The sequence below is a fragment of the Acipenser ruthenus genome, chromosome 31 (genome assembly GCF_902713425.1).
Source record: "Acipenser ruthenus chromosome 31, fAciRut3.2 maternal haplotype, whole genome shotgun sequence".
Taxonomy (NCBI): Eukaryota; Metazoa; Chordata; class Actinopteri; order Acipenseriformes; family Acipenseridae; genus Acipenser; species Acipenser ruthenus.
This window is the reverse complement of record NC_081219.1, coordinates 13,181,845-13,199,613: the sequence shown is the minus strand read 5'-3', so window position 1 is coordinate 13,199,613 and position 17,769 is coordinate 13,181,845. Positions and strand designations below refer to the sequence as shown.

The 17,769-nt window shown below is 48.2% G+C and overlaps 1 protein-coding gene across 1 annotated transcript in view; it reads left to right on the top strand.

Annotated features, from left to right (window-relative positions):
- Nucleotides 1-17,769, top strand: part of LOC117396720 (hemicentin-1-like) — a 43,567-nt gene that overhangs the window by 1,106 nt on the left and 24,692 nt on the right. Inside the window, exons 2-25 of the mRNA XM_059005473.1 lie at nucleotides 1,924-1,994; nucleotides 2,551-2,709; nucleotides 2,971-3,093; nucleotides 7,191-7,362; nucleotides 7,790-7,896; nucleotides 8,342-8,462; nucleotides 8,654-8,917; nucleotides 9,045-9,192; nucleotides 9,286-9,407; nucleotides 9,687-9,959; nucleotides 10,318-10,459; nucleotides 10,597-10,724; nucleotides 11,124-11,237; nucleotides 11,408-11,566; nucleotides 12,203-12,397; nucleotides 12,590-12,685; nucleotides 13,279-13,406; nucleotides 13,608-13,752; nucleotides 14,079-14,191; nucleotides 14,378-14,537; nucleotides 14,647-14,806; nucleotides 16,462-16,589; nucleotides 16,823-17,068; nucleotides 17,341-17,424. Coding sequence (XP_058861456.1) covers nucleotides 1,924-1,994; nucleotides 2,551-2,709; nucleotides 2,971-3,093; nucleotides 7,191-7,362; nucleotides 7,790-7,896; nucleotides 8,342-8,462; nucleotides 8,654-8,917; nucleotides 9,045-9,192; nucleotides 9,286-9,407; nucleotides 9,687-9,959; nucleotides 10,318-10,459; nucleotides 10,597-10,724; nucleotides 11,124-11,237; nucleotides 11,408-11,566; nucleotides 12,203-12,397; nucleotides 12,590-12,685; nucleotides 13,279-13,406; nucleotides 13,608-13,752; nucleotides 14,079-14,191; nucleotides 14,378-14,537; nucleotides 14,647-14,806; nucleotides 16,462-16,589; nucleotides 16,823-17,068; nucleotides 17,341-17,424 — 3,558 coding nt within the window. The remainder of the gene's footprint in view (nucleotides 1-1,923; nucleotides 1,995-2,550; nucleotides 2,710-2,970; nucleotides 3,094-7,190; nucleotides 7,363-7,789; nucleotides 7,897-8,341; nucleotides 8,463-8,653; nucleotides 8,918-9,044; nucleotides 9,193-9,285; nucleotides 9,408-9,686; nucleotides 9,960-10,317; nucleotides 10,460-10,596; nucleotides 10,725-11,123; nucleotides 11,238-11,407; nucleotides 11,567-12,202; nucleotides 12,398-12,589; nucleotides 12,686-13,278; nucleotides 13,407-13,607; nucleotides 13,753-14,078; nucleotides 14,192-14,377; nucleotides 14,538-14,646; nucleotides 14,807-16,461; nucleotides 16,590-16,822; nucleotides 17,069-17,340; nucleotides 17,425-17,769) is intronic.

Below are 17,769 nucleotides of genomic sequence, written 5' to 3'. Positions count from 1 at the left end.
AACCATGGGGAATAAAATGCAAAAATACCGTATTTCCTGTGCTTGTGGATAAGCTTTGTGTAGTTAACACCGAATAACCGCAGGTACGCTTGTGAGCACTTCATTAAACTAAGATGTTAGTTTTATTTCCTTCTGTGCTGGTGTTGATTATAGATATTGGCCCCCGCTTTTTAATTAACTAATCATGAAAATATTTCACTCAGCAACAGCACGGGGCTTTCCCGGCGGGCAGTAATTCAGCACGGTAATTTACATAATGCTGTTATGCGCACAGGCTTACGTAATTAAAATTACATTACAGTCACATTAAAACAACATTAAAACAAATTAAATTACAACCTAAAGGAAACGCTACGTCTGGTTCATATATACGCGTGCGTGTGCGTGCGCGGGTGTGTTCTACAGGGTGATTAGAAGGTAAGTCTGCTTCCATGGCCACTCCTGGATCTCAATCCAGTTGAGCACCGTTTGGCATGAATTTGAACCACACAGTGTTCATGCTGATCCTCTGCCTGCCCCTGTGCACCAAATGCATGAAATCTGACTGAATGGATGAACATCCTTGGAGACACCTTCCAACAGCTTGTGGAGTCTGTGTCACGTGGTGTCAAGGCTGTGATTGGGGCAAGCCGGGGCAAGGTACTCTAGTCAGCGTGGAAATTGTTGCAAGCTGGCCTGGTAGCAGAGCTTCCCCCACCCCAGGGACCAGAGTCGTGGGCAGAGGTATTAGTCAGGGTCTGTCTGGCTGGTGAGACAGGATGCATGAATTATACCCCCTGGAGCTCTCGGAGCAGCAGACGCTGCGTTTGCTTACATTAAATAATTCATGAATGGGGGAAACTTGACTGTATTTATTAAGTGTCTTAAAGTATGAAAACTGCTGTAGGGAGAAACCATGATACGCATAAACATTAGACTATGGTGCCTTGTGGTCAGAGCTGAGGAGGCAGTGTGTCTTAATTGTTGGAGCTGAGGGACTGGGAAGCAGGCAGCAGTGTGGCCTAGCTGTTAGAGCCCAGGGACTGGGAGGCAATGTGGCCCAGCGGTGAGAGCCCAAGAGCAGCGCGACCTAGTGGTTTTATTCTGGAGAACATACGATGCTTGCTTTGAAGTAGCCCTTCCCAGGAATGTTTTTAAAAGCCGATTTTCTTTAGGTATCGTTTTAGGAATTCAGCCTCCTCTCTCGCACCTATTAATCCTTTAGAACTCCAGACATCTTGAGTTTTTCCAGACTGCGTTATCATGTTGTATATCTGAGAGCATTCCTGGAAGACAGGAAGAGTTGACCAACCTACTCGGAGGAATTCTGCACAGAGCCATGCGCTGTCTAGGACGAGGGAAGCTGAGATATATCCAGACCCCTTTGCTCTCTCCTGTTCTTTAATATCCATTTATCCTGCATGGAATCGCCAGGTCTGCAGTCCCTGTTGAGCAGCGTATAAATCTTGCTGGGCTCGCTGGGTGTCTGCGTTCAGCCTGGCTGAAATACTGGGCCTCAGGGAGGAGGGGAGGGAAGGGGGGGTGCTGATAAACTGCACCAGTTATTAAACCAACACTGCTTGAAAGCATTCACAGATGAAATTGACCATTTTCATTTTCCTTGCTGCAACAGTGAGCATGCACATGATATCAAAAAGATTTGCAAGCTATATCAATGTGTACATGGCATCTGAAATTCTGTATTGCACAGAAGAGTGTTTCTCCCTGATTGGAAGGTAATTTGTTTACCCCAATACCTTACTAATTCAAAATTCTTTTCAGCCCATTGGAAAAATGAAAGAATATTGATAGTTTGAACGAACATTCGATGAAGGAAACCCCACGTTTGGTCAGGATTTGCTAAACAGGAACCTCAACAGAACTGATGAAGTGCTGAAGCGTTTTCTCTTGGTTAATTCCTGTGCGTGTCTTTGTGTGTTTCAGAGATTGGCCCCGTATCGATCACCACTGACCCTGAGCAGTTCCAGCGGGACCTGAGGGAGCTGTTTGTGCAGGTGAGTGGATAGAGAGACAGTCCAGTGTGTCAGACAGAGCCGTGCGATCAAGGCGCAGTCTGACAGCAGCCAGTGCCCTACGCGGCTCACTCAAGCCTGGGGTGTTGGACGATAGCTGCAGGGCCTCTGGGAGATGAGCTGAGAGAATCATCCAGCTGCTGACTGACACAGAACAGGAGTAGGCTGACTCTCAACTCCCTCATCACCCCCTAAACCAGGCGACCCCCTCTGTGGCTGTCTGGCTAAGGCAAACCTGCTGGGGCAGTATTGATTTAACCAGTGAAGCTGCTGTGATGATTTTAAGACGATAGCAATCCTGCACAAAATCGCTCAGTATCAGTTTCTTCAGTTTTTATGGCCCCTTCCTTCCTTACTAATGTTTAAGAGTCTTTTTCTTAATCATACAGTATTGTTTTTTTTTTACACATATTAAAACAGCCAGCAACCGTCGAAAACAGCTTTGTGAATATCAAGCTGCATTTGATCCATTAAAACAGAATGCGTTAATGTGTTTGTGAGCTGGGCCTGTAGTTTCTTATGCTGGTTCTCTCCTCAGGGAGGTGGGGACTGCCCTGAAATGAGCGTGGGTGCCATCAAGAAGGCTCTGGAGGTCTCCTTCCCAGGGTCTTTCATCTACGTGTTCACTGACGCCCGGGCCAAGGACCACCGGCTCAAACAGGACGTCCTGCAGCTGGTACAGCTCAAACAGTCCCAGGTAGAGTGCACATGTATTAGAACACCTCAGGATTTGTCATGTTCGCAAATTACCCCAAAGCTTTAACCTAATCTTAAAGCCACTATCAGACTGCAAAATCGCTATTGCGTTCCACCAGCAGGACGACTGAATGAATACTCTCTCTATGACAGCGATGCTGTTCAGGGTGTGCACGATCCCGGAGCAGTAGAATCTGTAGGCTGCGCTGCACTGCTTGTGTGTCTGATGGAGAGGCGGTCGTTGTGTTGGGTCTCTGTGCAGGTGGTGTTCGTGCTGACGGGAGACTGTGGCGATCGCTCCCAGCCGGGGTACAAGGCCTATGAGGAGATCGCAGCCACCAGCTCCGGACAGATCTTCCATCTGGACAAGCAGCAGGTCAACGAGGTGAGAGCTCAGGGATCAGGGGTCACACAGGGGTCACCGTTCACGTTTCAGATCCCTGGAAAGTTTCCCTCTCCCTCTCCTCACAGATTACTTTTACCTCTCTCTCTTTCTCTCTTTTTTCTCTCCTTCTCCTGCCAATAAATGTAACTTTGCCAGAATGCTGCAAAGTACCGATCCCACTTCTGCATGGGGTCATGTGTCCTTCTGCAAACCAGAGTATCCAAAATACTGCGTTATAGTCCCAGTACATTTCTGTAAGGGACCATCTTACTAGTGTGTTTTATCAGTTCCCCCAGTTCTGTCTTTGCTCTCTTTATGTTTTGAACACTGACAGCAATGATCGATTGTCAGACAGTGTAAATGAGAGCTCTGTGGCCAGCTGGCTGAGTCTTGGAGTGAAGCCGGGGGAGGGAGGGAGGGAGGGGGGGAGAGTTGTTAACACCTTCTTCGAAACAATAACACCACGACCTTTGAAGTTTATTGGGATGTCTTTTCCCTTCCAGAAACTCCAGAACCCCCCCACACACCCCCCTCCCCCAGTGCAGCTGTTGATCCATGGGATTTGAATGCTGCTTCACGATTGTAAAACTCTGCAGCGTTACACCATGAGAAAACTCCACAGTGCTGAGTTACAGATTGCCTGTGATGTTTTCCATCCATCACTTCAATTCAGCATGCCTCCCTGTGCTTTACTGTGCTTTTTAATATGGAAATATAAACCACTAATAGGGGTGCAGCAGGAACTCTAACATACTGATTTTAAGTCTATTCGGAAACACTTGACATTGTGTCACTAGTTACATAACAGTTACTTAGCAAGTACATGTGTACTTACTCATAGTTACAATGGTATTGTGCATAGTTACAATGTACTTCAAGTGTAAATCTTTTTGCATTGTATATGTAGCTACACAATTGTATCAGAAAAGGGGTTAGGGTTATATCCTGCAAAACGATTTACACATGTATTTACCAAGCAACTACTATAAATGCACAGTAATTAGAGATTGTGAAGTGTTACCATCTATTTTCTATTTTACATATATTGCACAGTGCCACCCGGTGGATGTGTATTGTAACTACAGCACATATCTCAATTTTCTAAACACCCCTTATATATTCACATGCCCTACATCGATGGGTGTGCAGTGCAGAGCCACATTTGAAGTGCTTGCGTGTTTAACATACTGCTTTTACAGCCTCATATTTGGCCAGTATCAATGAGAACCCGAAATGCCTTTTGTTTTAACAAACTCTCAGTAATTAATTACAGTCTCAGCCACGATCCAGCTGGCTTCTGAACGCAGAGCCAAGTTATGAACAAACAGGCGATTGTTACCCTGAGAATCCTTGAAAGGGAACTCTTAGATTTGATTTGTGCATTTCCTATTCGAAGGGCTTCTGTCGTTGTGTTTTGATGCTGATACACTTAAAGGAGTACTCGTTTCTTTGAATTTTTTTTTTTATGAGAATCTTATTATACTTCTGCCTTTATCCGTGTATAGAAGCATCGTTTATTGCCCTTCAATCATTGTTGATTTATAAATAGCAAACTTTTCTCTTTCTTCATCTGTGCATGATTGTGTATTACAAGATTTCTTCATGTTTTTGTTCTTTATCCATGCATCTGAAGAGAGAGTCCTGTGATTTACTTTTATACCATTCCTCTTGATATCTGAGCCTTGGAAAGTAAAATTAAAAAGCTGGGTTTAACTTGCTAGATGCAGACTTTGATCTTTTAGATGGGCAGTTCGGTCCTGGTAGTCGGTTGTATAAATTATGAATATTTTTGGTAGGATTAATATGCCAACATGGCACCTGGATTTGCAAACAGCCGTCACGGTATATATTTGAAAGATTCAAGTTCACCAATAAGAACTCACTTAACTGAGCTCAAAGTTTCAAGCCTGTTTCGTTGTCAAAGAGGAGAACTCTGTTACCAATCGAGGTGTGCAGAATCTCTGGGATTAGCGGTAAGTGGAAAGCAGACATGCAAATCCATCAGGGAGAATCACATTGCAACGTGTCTGGCTGCCAGCTTCCGTCTCGATAATAAAAGGGCGACACCCGAGGCTTTCAAATCAATCACTGGCCCTGGAATTGACATCATCGCTGGCCCCCTTTACTCTTGTGCGGATGATGATCTGTTCAGAGATCATCCTCAGCACAATGGGCAATACAATCCAGGCTCTGTGGACCGATTTCCTGTTAAAATCCATTACACGATGGGCCCGGGCCCATCTGACAAGTCAGGGGTCGTATTTCAGGGCTTCGGTGTGGTCTGTGTTTGGTCACCCCAGCACCCCCCTAATTGAAGGACTCAGGAGGTGTTTACTTGTGGAAAGGCCACACTGAGGTGTTGATTTGATCAGCCTCTGTACTCCGCTGGGATAAGCAATAGCTGTTTTTTTTTTAGAAAAAAAAGCATTTAGCATTTTCCAGCACTGGGGAATCACACAGAGTTGAATCTACTGCATGGTTATCCTAAAATAAGTGTTAGTGCAATCAGTGTGCATTCCCTGGGACTGTAAACGTGTGTAATAAATGTGTGTTCAAACCAGCCCCTTAGTAACCTAGCTACAACAGTACATAGAGTTTAAATTGATGTTCCTGGCATTTAACCAAGCAACCACAAAAACACAATCAAAACTGTGGCCAAATAACTACAATTTGTACATAGTTATCTGGCCAATTGCTTACAATTGTAGTCATTTGGTCTAATGCCTGGTTTAGTAGAATAACTAACAAAAACACATTGCACATGCTGTTTACTGCATTAATAAAATCTTTTATTCAATATACACTTTCCTAATAATAATAATAATAAATAATAATAATAATATTCAGAACCTGACGAGAAGTGTCTGTAAAAAATCTCAATAATTATCAATGTAAAAAGACCAAAGTCAGGTGCTTTGACATTTGAAAATGAATTGCTGGTCCATCTGGTAGCAATTCTTTTGAATTCCAGGTTCCTAATAAAGGCGTCTCTCCTTGTTCCGTACCTGTGAACTTCCATCTGAAGCTGATTCTAAAGCTGCTGCCCCCAGGCTGCCCAGCACATCTGGAATAGATTTCACAAGCGGAGACATTCATCTTGGAGTGTCGGGAACCAGCGCTGTCTGTCTGCCTGCTCAGCCGGGCACGCTAAACGCATTATTGTTCAGGACGGGAAGTGATATAGACTCTGTTTGCTGCTGTTTCCTATAAAATCCCCCCCCCCCCCCCCCCCATTAACTTTCTTTTAAATGACAACAGGGTCATTTTCGAAACAATACAAAGAGCACCTTTTATCTAGTGGTGCAGTCAGGAACCAGTCTCTTAATCAGACAGGCAGTAATCGACTATAATCGATGCATTGACAACACTTTAGTATTCATACAGTCTCAGTGCACTAATTCCACCTTGCTCAGGCTTGCTCGGTCTCAGTCCCAAAGGTCAGATATGCTCATGCCTTTACCAGTATATGTAAGTGCAGAAGCAACAATGATTCAGAACACATAGGGCAGTAAACAGAGGACTGGTTTCACACAGATCACACAATGGTGACGTTTCTCAGAATGAGTTGTAACAAGGGTCTGTGACCGTGTTTGTTCTGTCCTGTGGTTTAACCCATTCCTCACACTTCTTGCTGTTCCCAGTCGAGCCTGCATTGTGTCTGTCTAAGCCAGCTCTTTGGGTGGGCAACAAAACCGTGACTGCTGAGTTCAGAACCTTAAGAGAGGGTGTCAGCTGTGAACACTAGCTGATTGTATCTAGTGTATCACACCAGGTTTTAAGAGGCAGAAACGGATAGAAACCAAAGACAGATGTGCTCTGTGAAAAGCAGTCTCTCAATCCCCTGAGAGGTCAAACGTGCGGCAGGCAATCCAGCTGTTTCCACTTGTTATACACTGATTGAACCAAAGGTTAATGTGCGGTTCACATGCATTGAGGTGTCAAAAATGTAGTGCTGCAATGCGATATTAACCATGCGAGATTACCCGTGCAGTATTAGCGATATCTCTGAAGGTTGTATCTCTCCGATGTGGGTGGTATTGTGGTGCTTGTCTATTGTCCTGTTCCCTAATGCACTGTACTGTACAATGTCCTTTCAGGTGTTGAAGTGGGTTGAAGAGACGGTCCAGGCTATGAAGGTCCACCTGGTCTCCACTGACCACGAGAGCGGAGAGGAGAACGAGTGGTCAGTGCCCTTCGACCCCAGCCTGAAGGAGGTCACTGTCTCGCTGAGCGGCCCTGAGCCGGAGATTGAACTTCGGGATCCCTTCGGTACGCAGGAGCGTGTGCGTGTGCGGGTGCGTGTGCGTGTGCGGGTGCGTGTGCGTTTGCGTGTGCGTGTGCGTGTGCGTGTGCAAACTCCAGTGATTGCTAAGCATTGTATTGTTAATGTAAGTTTCAACAGTTTCACTTTTTTTTTGCCCAAATCAAACCAAGCATGTAAACTGGGTGAATTCTCTCACCATCTTCCAGATACTCTGCACATTTGCTCGCTGTAGCAGTCCTAGACACCTGCTGGACAATAAATGCATGAACAATAACGCAGTGCATGTTTGTTTTCTTCAGGATCACTGCTCATCACAATACCAATGCATTTACCTCTTTCTTCTTATAAACGGTGAAACCTCATTGAGTTTGCACAGATCCATCTGCTGGTTCTCTGCCAGCCTCTCCAGTAACTTGCACTGTCTGTCTGCAGGCAGGAGGGTTGGGAAGGAGCTTGGCCTGACCGAGCTGCTGAACATCCCCAACTCAGCTCGTGTGGTCAGTGTGAAACACCCCCGGCCGGGCACCTGGACACTGAAGGTAGAGGGCAGCGTTGAGATGCAACGGGGGGGGGTTCACGAGGCTCCAGGGTCACATTGCATTGCAGTGCATTCTGGTACATGTAGTCCTACATCACTATAGCAAAAAAGAGAAGGGAAAGGTATTTAATATAACGGCTCAAGCCACTGCTGCAGATCACAGAGTAATGCACAGGCAACAAGCTCTGAATCTAAACGATCTGTTTTCCGATGAAAGCTAATGCAGGAAACAGATACTGGAGAATTACTTTTGAGTGTGTAAGTGAACACGATTGTGGGACACTGTCTGCAGCTTCAGCGGAACTACACTGTGGCATTATGCAGCAGTAAACATATCAAGGAATTGTAGTGTTCAGTTCAGCACGGGTCCCTGTTTAACCCTCTTTTGCATGCCACGGGTTCAAGCCCTGACCGTCTTCCCCCCCCCCCCCCCCCCCATGTTTTAGGTGCGCTGCAGCGGCCGACACACCCTGCGGGTCACAGGGGTCAGCCCACTGGACTTCAGGGCCGGCTTCTCCAGCCACCCCACCAGAGACTTTGCACAGACCAGAGAGCGGCCCGTTCAAGGTACTGAACTCTGTGCTGAATTGACACTTCCCATAATCCCCTGCTCAGGCACGAACGCCTGCCTTATACATGTGATCAACACCATTTGTTACAAAGAAATACGGGTAATGAATGAACAGGGCTTCACAACTCGGAGGAAGTGCATAAGATATGTAGGTGTGATTCCTGTGAAGCTCTTCCCTCTCTTGCAGGCATCCCCGCCCATGTCCTGCTGAACTGCACTGGTCTGAGCCCCCCAGGTCACGTGTCTCGGATGGAGCTGCTGTCGGCTTCGGGGCGCTCTCTCCGGGCCCTCTCTGTGCTGCGGCCCCCTGACCGGGGCTCCAGCGGCCTCTGGAACATCCCGGAGTTCCGCTCGCCCTCGGAGAGCTTCTTCCTGAAGCTGAACGGGAAGGACAAGGACGGCTACAGCTTCCAGAGGCTGTCCTCTGTGTCCTACACCAACATCATTCCAGGTAAGTGGAATCTAGAGCCCTCTGGGCATCTTCCAATCTCTCAATCCAGTTAAGCATGTTTGAAATGAAAGTCAACCTCAAAAAAAGTTGCTGCCCTGTTTCAGTGGTCCCCTGTTATTCTTTGCAGACCCTCCTGCTGTGAGCATGCCCAGTAGGATCCAGGGTTACTACCTGCAGCCGGCTGTGATTGGCTGCTCTGTGGAGAGCTCCGCCCCCTTCAGGCTGCGCGTCACCGGGAGGGGCGGGGCCAGGCTGGGGGAGGAGCGAATCTTTCAGTAGGTCTCAGTCACACCCCTATTTGTTTCAATGAGAGCGCTACAGCAGCACAATATGAAACCTCATCTCATCACTGTTTATTCCTCTTCCAGGGGCTCCGCCAACACCACCTGGGAGATTCCCAAAGTCTCCGGAAAGGATGAGGGATTCTATGAGTGTGTCGCTAGCGGCAACGCCGGAATGGGCCGAGCTCAGACCTACCTCTCCGTTAGCGGTTAGTGGAGGCTCTATTGGCAGGTGTTTCCATACCCCAGGCTGTATAGATCACAGGCGTTTAACTTCAAATCAAATTAAGATTCAATAGGACTGAACAGCGTGTCTGTCTGTCTGTCTGTCTGTCTGTCTGTCTCACACTTCACAGTGATTACATTTGGGTATAAACTGTTGTAAGCTGCAGATTGTATCCATTTTCTATTAGTATGAGGACAGGAAGCATCAGTAAAATGTAATTAGCCACAATTCTCTCTCTCTCTCTCTCTCGCTCCTCCTGCAGAGCCTCCCCCTGCTCTGGAGCTCCCCCGCAATGTGACAGCTCCCCCTGGTGGCGTGGCGGTGCTGTCGTGCCAGGCGGGAGGCAGCGTGAGGTACAACCTGACGTGGCAGAGGGGAGGGGAGGAGGTGGGGGGCTGGACGGGCAGGGTAAGGATCCTGAGCAACTCCTCCCTAGAGATCGACCCCGTGACCCCCCAGGACGCTGGGCAGTACCACTGTGTCGCCAGCAACGACCAGGGAGAGAGTCGGGCTGCAGTGTGGCTGCTGGTGCCAGGTAAACATACACAGCTTTGCATCCACTTTCATCACAGCTTTTCAACTGCTTGGGACTGCTGTTTAACATCATTTGAGAAAGGTCCTGTTACCTCTATGCCGTCTCTAGCAGGGTGTGATACAGTGCAGTATATCAGAATCCTCAGAACGTTCGTCCACCAATCAGGGAGCTCCAGTAGAGGGCGGTACCTCGCAGTAGTTGAAAGCAGAACATTAATTAAAAAACTAAATCTGTCGTTTTAAAGGGTTTCAATTGCAATAAAAGCAAAACAAACTGCTCTTAACCTTCCCTAGGAGGGGACTATTCCCCTAAAGAGCTGCCAGTGTAGTTGTTGAGTCGAGTGCGTGTGTCTTTGCAGAGCCCCCTCATGTGCAGGTCTCCCCCCAGACTCAAACCTTCTTGCGGGGGGCAGAGGTACGGGTCGCCTGCACCGCAGCGGGGTCCCCCACACCCCAAATCTTCTGGAGGCACGGAGACACCTTTGTTACACACAGCGGCAGGTAGGACACAAACCAGCTGAACACTCTGTCGGTTTTATCAGCTTTTTTTGAGAAGATTGAATGGATGAGTCTGATGTCCGTCGCATGTTTCTTAATAATGTTGCAGCAGTTGTATTTCTTTTTGCTTTCCCCTACAGAACCTCAGCGTCTGAGCGCGGCATCCTGATCATCAAAGACGCAGCCCCAGAGCATGCTGGGAGCTACACCTGCCTGGCGTCCAATGATGTTGGAACTGACATGCAGAGCGCCACACTCAGCTACACCGGTGAGCTTGAAGAGACAGGAATGGGTTTGTAACCTCATCCCCTCCACACCCACAGATCTCACATTGTACAGAATTTACCATCTAATATTGTGGACCTGAAAACAGCCAGTTTGATGCTGGAGCTGCAAGAAATTTAAAAAGCTACAAAATACGTTTAATACCAGGGGACCTTGGTGTAGCTGTAACCTGTCATCTCCCTACAGAGACCCCCTCTATCACAGTGTAGCTGTAACCTGTCATCTCCCTACACAGAGACCCCCTCTATCACAGTGTAGCTGTAACCTGTCATCTCCCTACACAGAGACCCCCTCTATCACAGTGTAGCTGTAACCTGTCATCTCCCTACACAGAGACCCCCTCTATCACAGTGTAGCTGTAACCTGTCATCTCCCTACACAGAGACCCCCTCTATCACAGTGCTGAACCGCACAGTGCTGGTGGCTGCCGGAGAAGAAGCCATCTTGGAATGCAAGGCCGCGGGAGTCCCGCCCCCCCTGGTCACATGGTACAAAGGTAATGCAAACCTCACCTGAGCTCAGTGTCAGTAGAATTAGTGCTGGTGTTTGTATAGCTTCCCGGTTAAGCATTTCAAACCTGTAAATAGCAAGGCCACCTGTCTATAGTGAGTACCGATGAATCAGTAAATGCATTGTTGATAAATCACCTGTGTGTCTGTGTGCCAGGGGACCTGCTGGTGGGGACCCTGCCCCTGGTGGAGGAGGATGCCCGGCGCGGGACCCTGCGGATCGGGGGGGTGCAGGAGATGGACGCGGGGGAGTACAGCTGTGTGGCCAGCAGCCAGACCGGCACCTCTTCTGCCATGGTGGTCTTGAATGTGGGCGGTGAGTATAGAGAGGGAACGAGAGAGAGGGAGACAGAGAGAGAGAAAGAAAGAAAGAAAGAAAGAAAGAAAGAAAGAAAGAAAGAAAGAAAGAAAGAAAGAAAGAGCCGCTTGCAAAGATAGAAATGTTGCACCTTGTGGCTCCAAATTGATGTTACCAATTACACATATAAAACTAATATGAATTAATAACCGCTAAATGAAATCTCCCTGTCTCTTTCTCCAAGTACCCGTGCCTATCTAGTTGATTCAGTTAATGAAACAGTCTATAGTTTCAATGACCGGGTCTATTATATACAGCACCAGATGTGCTCCCTGTATGCATTGATCACAGCAGGGAGCGCGTCTGCACCTCCAGACTCCTCCCTCTCTCCTGGGAGCTGGGCTGTAATTAACACAGTAAATCACAGGCTCCTCTCGTTCACACCACTTTAATGTGACTGTGGAGGAATGTGAGTGTGAGTCTCAGGCTGGGTGCAGCCAGGGGAGACTCTCCTTTGTAAATCGCTCCCAAATGTTAACGACTTACCTCTGATCTGCAAATCAAAGGAGCCCGAGAGCTTTCAAATGCAGCCCTGTAAGATTTAGTCATTTTGCGTATGACTTCCACAGTATACCTCTTGCCGTCTCTCCTCAGCCCCCCCTGAGTTCTCGGAGACCCCCGCTGACGTCACGGTGGAGGTGGGTCAGAACGTGACGCTGGCGTGCTCCGCTCGGGGGTACCCGGCTCCGCAGGTCACATGGCAGAGGCAGGACGGCGAGCCTCTCTACATCAAACCAGACTCGCTCAGCAACGTGTTCCAGCTGGAGACCGGAGCCCTCCTCATCGAGAGTGAGTCTGCAGATACAGTTCCCCGTGTCACCCTTTGAAAGGTTCACCATGGCCAATCTGCACGGGCAGTACCACTTCTGGATTTTCCACACACAGTGATAATGTGTCATTTAGGAGAACTGGAAACTGCAGAGAATCTTAACACAGCGAAATGATCCTTTTGCAGTTAAACCCTGCGTGTTTTCTCCTCAGGCGTGTGGCTGGACGACGAGGGCCTGTATGTGTGTGAGGCTCAGAACCAGTTTGGGTTGATCCGCACCGAGGTCCGGATCACTGTCACTGGGCTTGGTCAGTATTTCTCTCCATCTGTCTGTGTGCAACAGCAATCTAGATCTTAGAAAGCGTGCTTCGTGGCGATGAAAACGAGACTGTTAGCGTAACGCAGAACAAAGATCGCCTAATATATCTATATTAGACATCTGTTCCAAACTCATCTCAAGCAGCTGCTAAAGCCGCCACTGTCCCTCCAACAAGACAAGCTTTGAAGTGGAGTGACGGGGGGGGGCTTGGGTTAAGCTTTAAAACAGACTTGTTGCATTTTTATACACTACCAGCATGACTGTGATCAATTATAATGTGTGTGTGTGTGTTTTGTTTGTTTGTGCCAGGAGGCGTGGGAGACTTACAAAGCGTTTTACGACAGAGTAATGAAATAAAACAGAAGTCCCATTTAATCCATTAAAGGAACACTGTTGAAATCAGCCAGGCACGTTGCATAATGATTCTGGATGCCGTCAAATAGCAAACAGCTTACTGATATAGAAACTAATAAAGAAAGTCAGGACTCAAAGAGTGGTGATCACACTGTTTCTGCAACCATCTGGGAACCTCTTGTCTGTCTCTGATCCCTGTGTGTAACTCCACCCCCTGTCTGTCCCCAGAGCCCCCCCTGCTGGCTGAGGTTGCCCCGGTGATCAGCACTCTGATTGGCCGCTCCCTGACCCTCTCCTGCGTGCTATTGGATGGCAACCCGCCACCCAAGAGACACTGGACCCACAACGGACAGCCTGTAAGATCAGCACCTGCGCGGCTTTTCGTTCCATTTCGTTTCAGCTTCAGGGTCTGGCTTTCGAAGTGAAACCTGTAAATCCAGGGCAGTGGAAACCCTGTGCATTTGAAAACAGTTCTGCTCGAGGGTTCTGTGACAGTGGTTTATGAGATCATCGAAACCCCCCTCCTCACCCCAGGTTATTCTCTTTTATCCTCTCAGGTGAGTGTGAGCTCCAGGGTCTCGCTGCAGAGCGATGGCAGCCTCTATATTGACAAGGTGTCTCAGGAGGATGCTGGGATATTCGTATGCAGGGCTGTGAACCTGGCCGGTTCGGCCAACGTCTCCATCGCTGTCAGCATCCCCGGTGAGGCGCTGTGTGGGAGGCTCGCCCCCTGGCTTGCTAGCACTGTTTGCCTCGGGCTGAGTCTGACAGTATCAAATGCCCCGAGGCAGAATCTCATTTTTTTTTTGTAGTGTTCTTAGTTTGAGCTGTTACTGTTTCAGCTGGTCGACTGTTCCTTTCTTGTATTCCTCTCTGTGAATCCACTCTGTCTCTCTTCTGTAAATATCTGAATATCTCTGCCGTTTCTATCTATCTATCTATCTATCTATCTATGAATGTTATATTTTCAACTTATATAAAATACCCAAGTCTGTTCCATTGACTTGTGGTTCTTTTCTCCATTGTAGCGGCGCCCACTATCAGCTCTGGCCCCTCCCACTACATCACCAACGAGGGCGTGGCTGTTACCTTGTCATGTGACTCCACCGGGGAGCCTAAACCGACCACCGTCTGGTCAAAGGTATGGAGCTGAAGCGTAGAACGATGACGTCATTAAACCTGCAAAACGAACCGGGATCAACATGCAACAGAAATGTGTTAGGAAGGAAAATAGGCTGGTGATCCACCTAACCCCTGGCTTCAGCAGCTTGGTGTCAGCCTAGGTGGGTGAAGTATAAGCCCCTGTCTTTTTCTCTTCTCTCCCCAGGGCAGGGAGGCCATTCGCTGGCACAGCTCGCGGTACCGCGCGGACGCCAGCGGGAGTCTAATGATCCCCAGTCCGGGCGCGGAAGACTCTGGTGTCTACGTGTGCACTGCTACCAATCCGGCGGGGTACGCCAGCAGGGAGATGCAGCTCAGTGTGAACAGTAAGAGGTTTTCTCTTCAGTGGGGGTTGGTCAGTGATTGTGCATGAGGGGTGCAGGTGGTGTGCTGTATTGCTTGCTAACTGCTTTGTTCTTGGTTCTTTTTATCCAGCCAAGCCCAGGATTGGAGGAGGGAGGAACCTGACCGAGCCAATCAGAATCTCAGCAGCGGTGGGGTCAGAGGTGACGCTTCCTTGTGAGGTGCAGGGAAGCCCCACCCCCTTAGTGACCTGGAGCAGAGACGGATACCCCGTCCCCCCAATCACAGCACGGTAAGGAGCAGTGATGTCACAAGCGGATGTAACTGGCTGGTTAAGCGGTTCCAAGAGGAGCTGAGAGTTTTTAACAACGTCTAACACTGTTTCAACCTGGAACCCGGATTTCATTGACCCCCAGGGAACGCAGGAATCTACAGTTAATGAAATCGAGTCTTCAGAAAAATGTTCACAACTGCAAAATCTGTAATTCCATACAAATTCACCCGTAACCCCCACCAAAAACAGGTAACCACGAGATTCTGATTCCAAGGAGTGTCCTTACCAAATCACAGCTGAAGGAGTGGTCCCCAAGATATAGCTAAAATACACCAAGCGGGTGTTAAGAGATTAGCCGGGGAGTGAAGTGCAAAGCTGTTTGGGGTTTTGTTGCACTTCCTTAGCTGTGAGAGATGATCAAACCATCTGTCAGAGAAGGCAGCCAGACCCGTGTCCCTCAGTAATTTAGAGGCGTGGCAGCGCGGGATGGAAACACAGGCGCTGCTGGGAAATGGAAAGACTCTCTTCAGGAACCACAGGACGGAACATTCTCCCAGTCCCGCGGGAGAGCTGGCACAGTCCATTGAGTTTTACAAGGAAAACCAGAAGAGTTAAGCACTCGTGCTTCAGAGAAACGTATTGAAAGCACATCGCAGCTCCCTGATCGGGAAACGACGGAGTGAACGCGTGCCATTGCACAGATACGCCCCCGCCCCCCCGCTTGAAAACAAGATGTTTTTCAAGTTTTGCCGAATCTACTAGTTTTTTAATTAGATAACCAGGTGAATTGTATGTCCCTGGTGTGTTTGGAAAGAGCCACTCACTGAGAGAGAGAGAGAGAGAGAGAGAGAGAGAGAGACCGAGAGAGAGCGAGAGAGAGCTGTCAGTTTTGGAGCATTTCAATTTTGCAGCCTGCCATTCTTTTACTATGCATGTAATATGGCCTTTTTTCTGGCCTTTGCTATGCTTTTACCATGGATGACTACAGTAACCTTTTCCATGGGTATTATCTATCTATCTATCTATCTATCCCTGTGAACACAGTTGAGAAAGAATTCTAGTCGAAACATCTGTCACTGGATTTTTACAAAGTTGTTTTTTGTTAGTATGTTGAGGATGATGCTGTGTTTTATAGTCGTGGATGACACGGTTCCCAGTCTGCTCTCCAGTTGAATTATAATACCTCATTAAGCAGTGACCCTCTTCACCTCCCTAGCAGTATATTTTCCTTCTTGCCATCTGTTTTCCTCTTTCGAGTCCTGGCTTGTTTTGCAGTGGCTCCTCCGGAAAGCAGTAAGCAGGGGGATGCAGTGGGGCGGCCAGGACTGGAAACCCAACACCCCAGCTCTCCCCTAGAGCACTTAGACACGGTGTGCCGGTGGCTGCTGGAGACGCAACAATGGCGAACGAGTGCCTAGGACCACCATCGCCGTCATCACCATAGCCAAAAACATACTGCATTGATGTGGCCAACGTTCAGGAGACGTTGCTGAAAACGTGCTCAAAAAGTGCATCGAAATTCATCACTTTCACAATGCAACATCTCTTCAGAGATCTGGCCTCCTTCTGGATTTATTGAATACCTGCCGATAAAGACTTCTTAAAAGCAATTCCGCCTCTGTTGTGTATTTCTGTGAAGGTAATTAGTCATGGATCCTGTCTTGTTTCCTCAGGTTCACAGTCCTGTCCTCTGGGTCTCTGAGGGTCAGTGATTCCAGAGTGACCGACAGCGCGGAGTATAAATGCTCTGCGGTCAATCCTGCTGGGAAGACCAGCCTCACCTACAGACTGCATGTTCAAGGTAGGAACGAGGGTCTGGTTATATTCCTGCCTACATTTGAAAGTGGTTTTTGTTACATACAGTGAAACTTTTTACTGCTTTAAGGTCACTTCTATATATAGTCCCATTTAGCTCCTATTTACAGCAGTGTACAGCCACTCCCTTTTTCAATGCTAGGACCACAATCTGCAGTCTTAAATGCACCTATATACTGTTATAAAGACCCCTTTGTTTGACCACTCCCTTGGTTTCAGTCGCGCCCAGAATCCAGCTAGTGCCCCGCCTCCTGAAGGCTGTGATTGGTCAGGAGCTCACTCTGCCATGTGAGGCCTATGGAGAGCCCGCCCCTCAGATCAGCTGGTTCCGGAACGGGGCCCCCGTGGGGGAGGGGGGGTCCCTGATTATCAGAGAAGTCGCACACTCGAGCGCGGGGGTATACCACTGTGTGGCGCTCAATAGCGCCGGACAGGAGGCCCTGGAGGTGACCCTGGAGGTCTTGGGTAAGTGTGTGCTCTGGTATTGCTTTCAGAAAATATCCAATAATAACATCAGACAGTTACTGAGCAGACACAGATCCATACAGTTCAAGACTGGCAGCTTCACTCTCATGCCATAAAGAGAGCTGCTAGGATATGAAACTCCTTCATAGGAATAATGAGGAGTAAGTAAGTGGTCAGTGTGGGGGAACGCACGCAGTATAGTGGAGTGAATTAGAAACGCTATCCTGATTCAGTGGACCCTTCACTGGTGACACAACCCTTTATCCTGACAGAGCCCCCGTCCTTTGCCGATGTTGGTGATGTCATCGTAGAGGAGCTAGAGAAGAAGAGGGTGACTCTCCCCTGTCCTGTGCAAGGTAGGTGTGTGGCAATACAGGCTCAGTACAGGGTAATTATATCCCCCCCCCCTCCTTTTTCTCCCCAATTTGAAATACCCCATTCCACTACAACCCACTTCCCAATCTGGAGCGCTGCCAATCAACAGTCAACCTCCAACCCACATTCCTGCCTCTTTTCAGCGAGATTATCTACAGCATCCATGGAGCACCCAGTTTCACTTTGTTTAAATAGACTCGTGTCTGCAGCCCGAGGTTTCTCTGTGTTGACGAATGGTCCTCATGGAGACTGTACAGGGAAGTTCTTTTTGGGCAACAGCACCAAGTTCCTGCCTCTTTCTTTATCCCTTCCTGCTGAACTGCGTT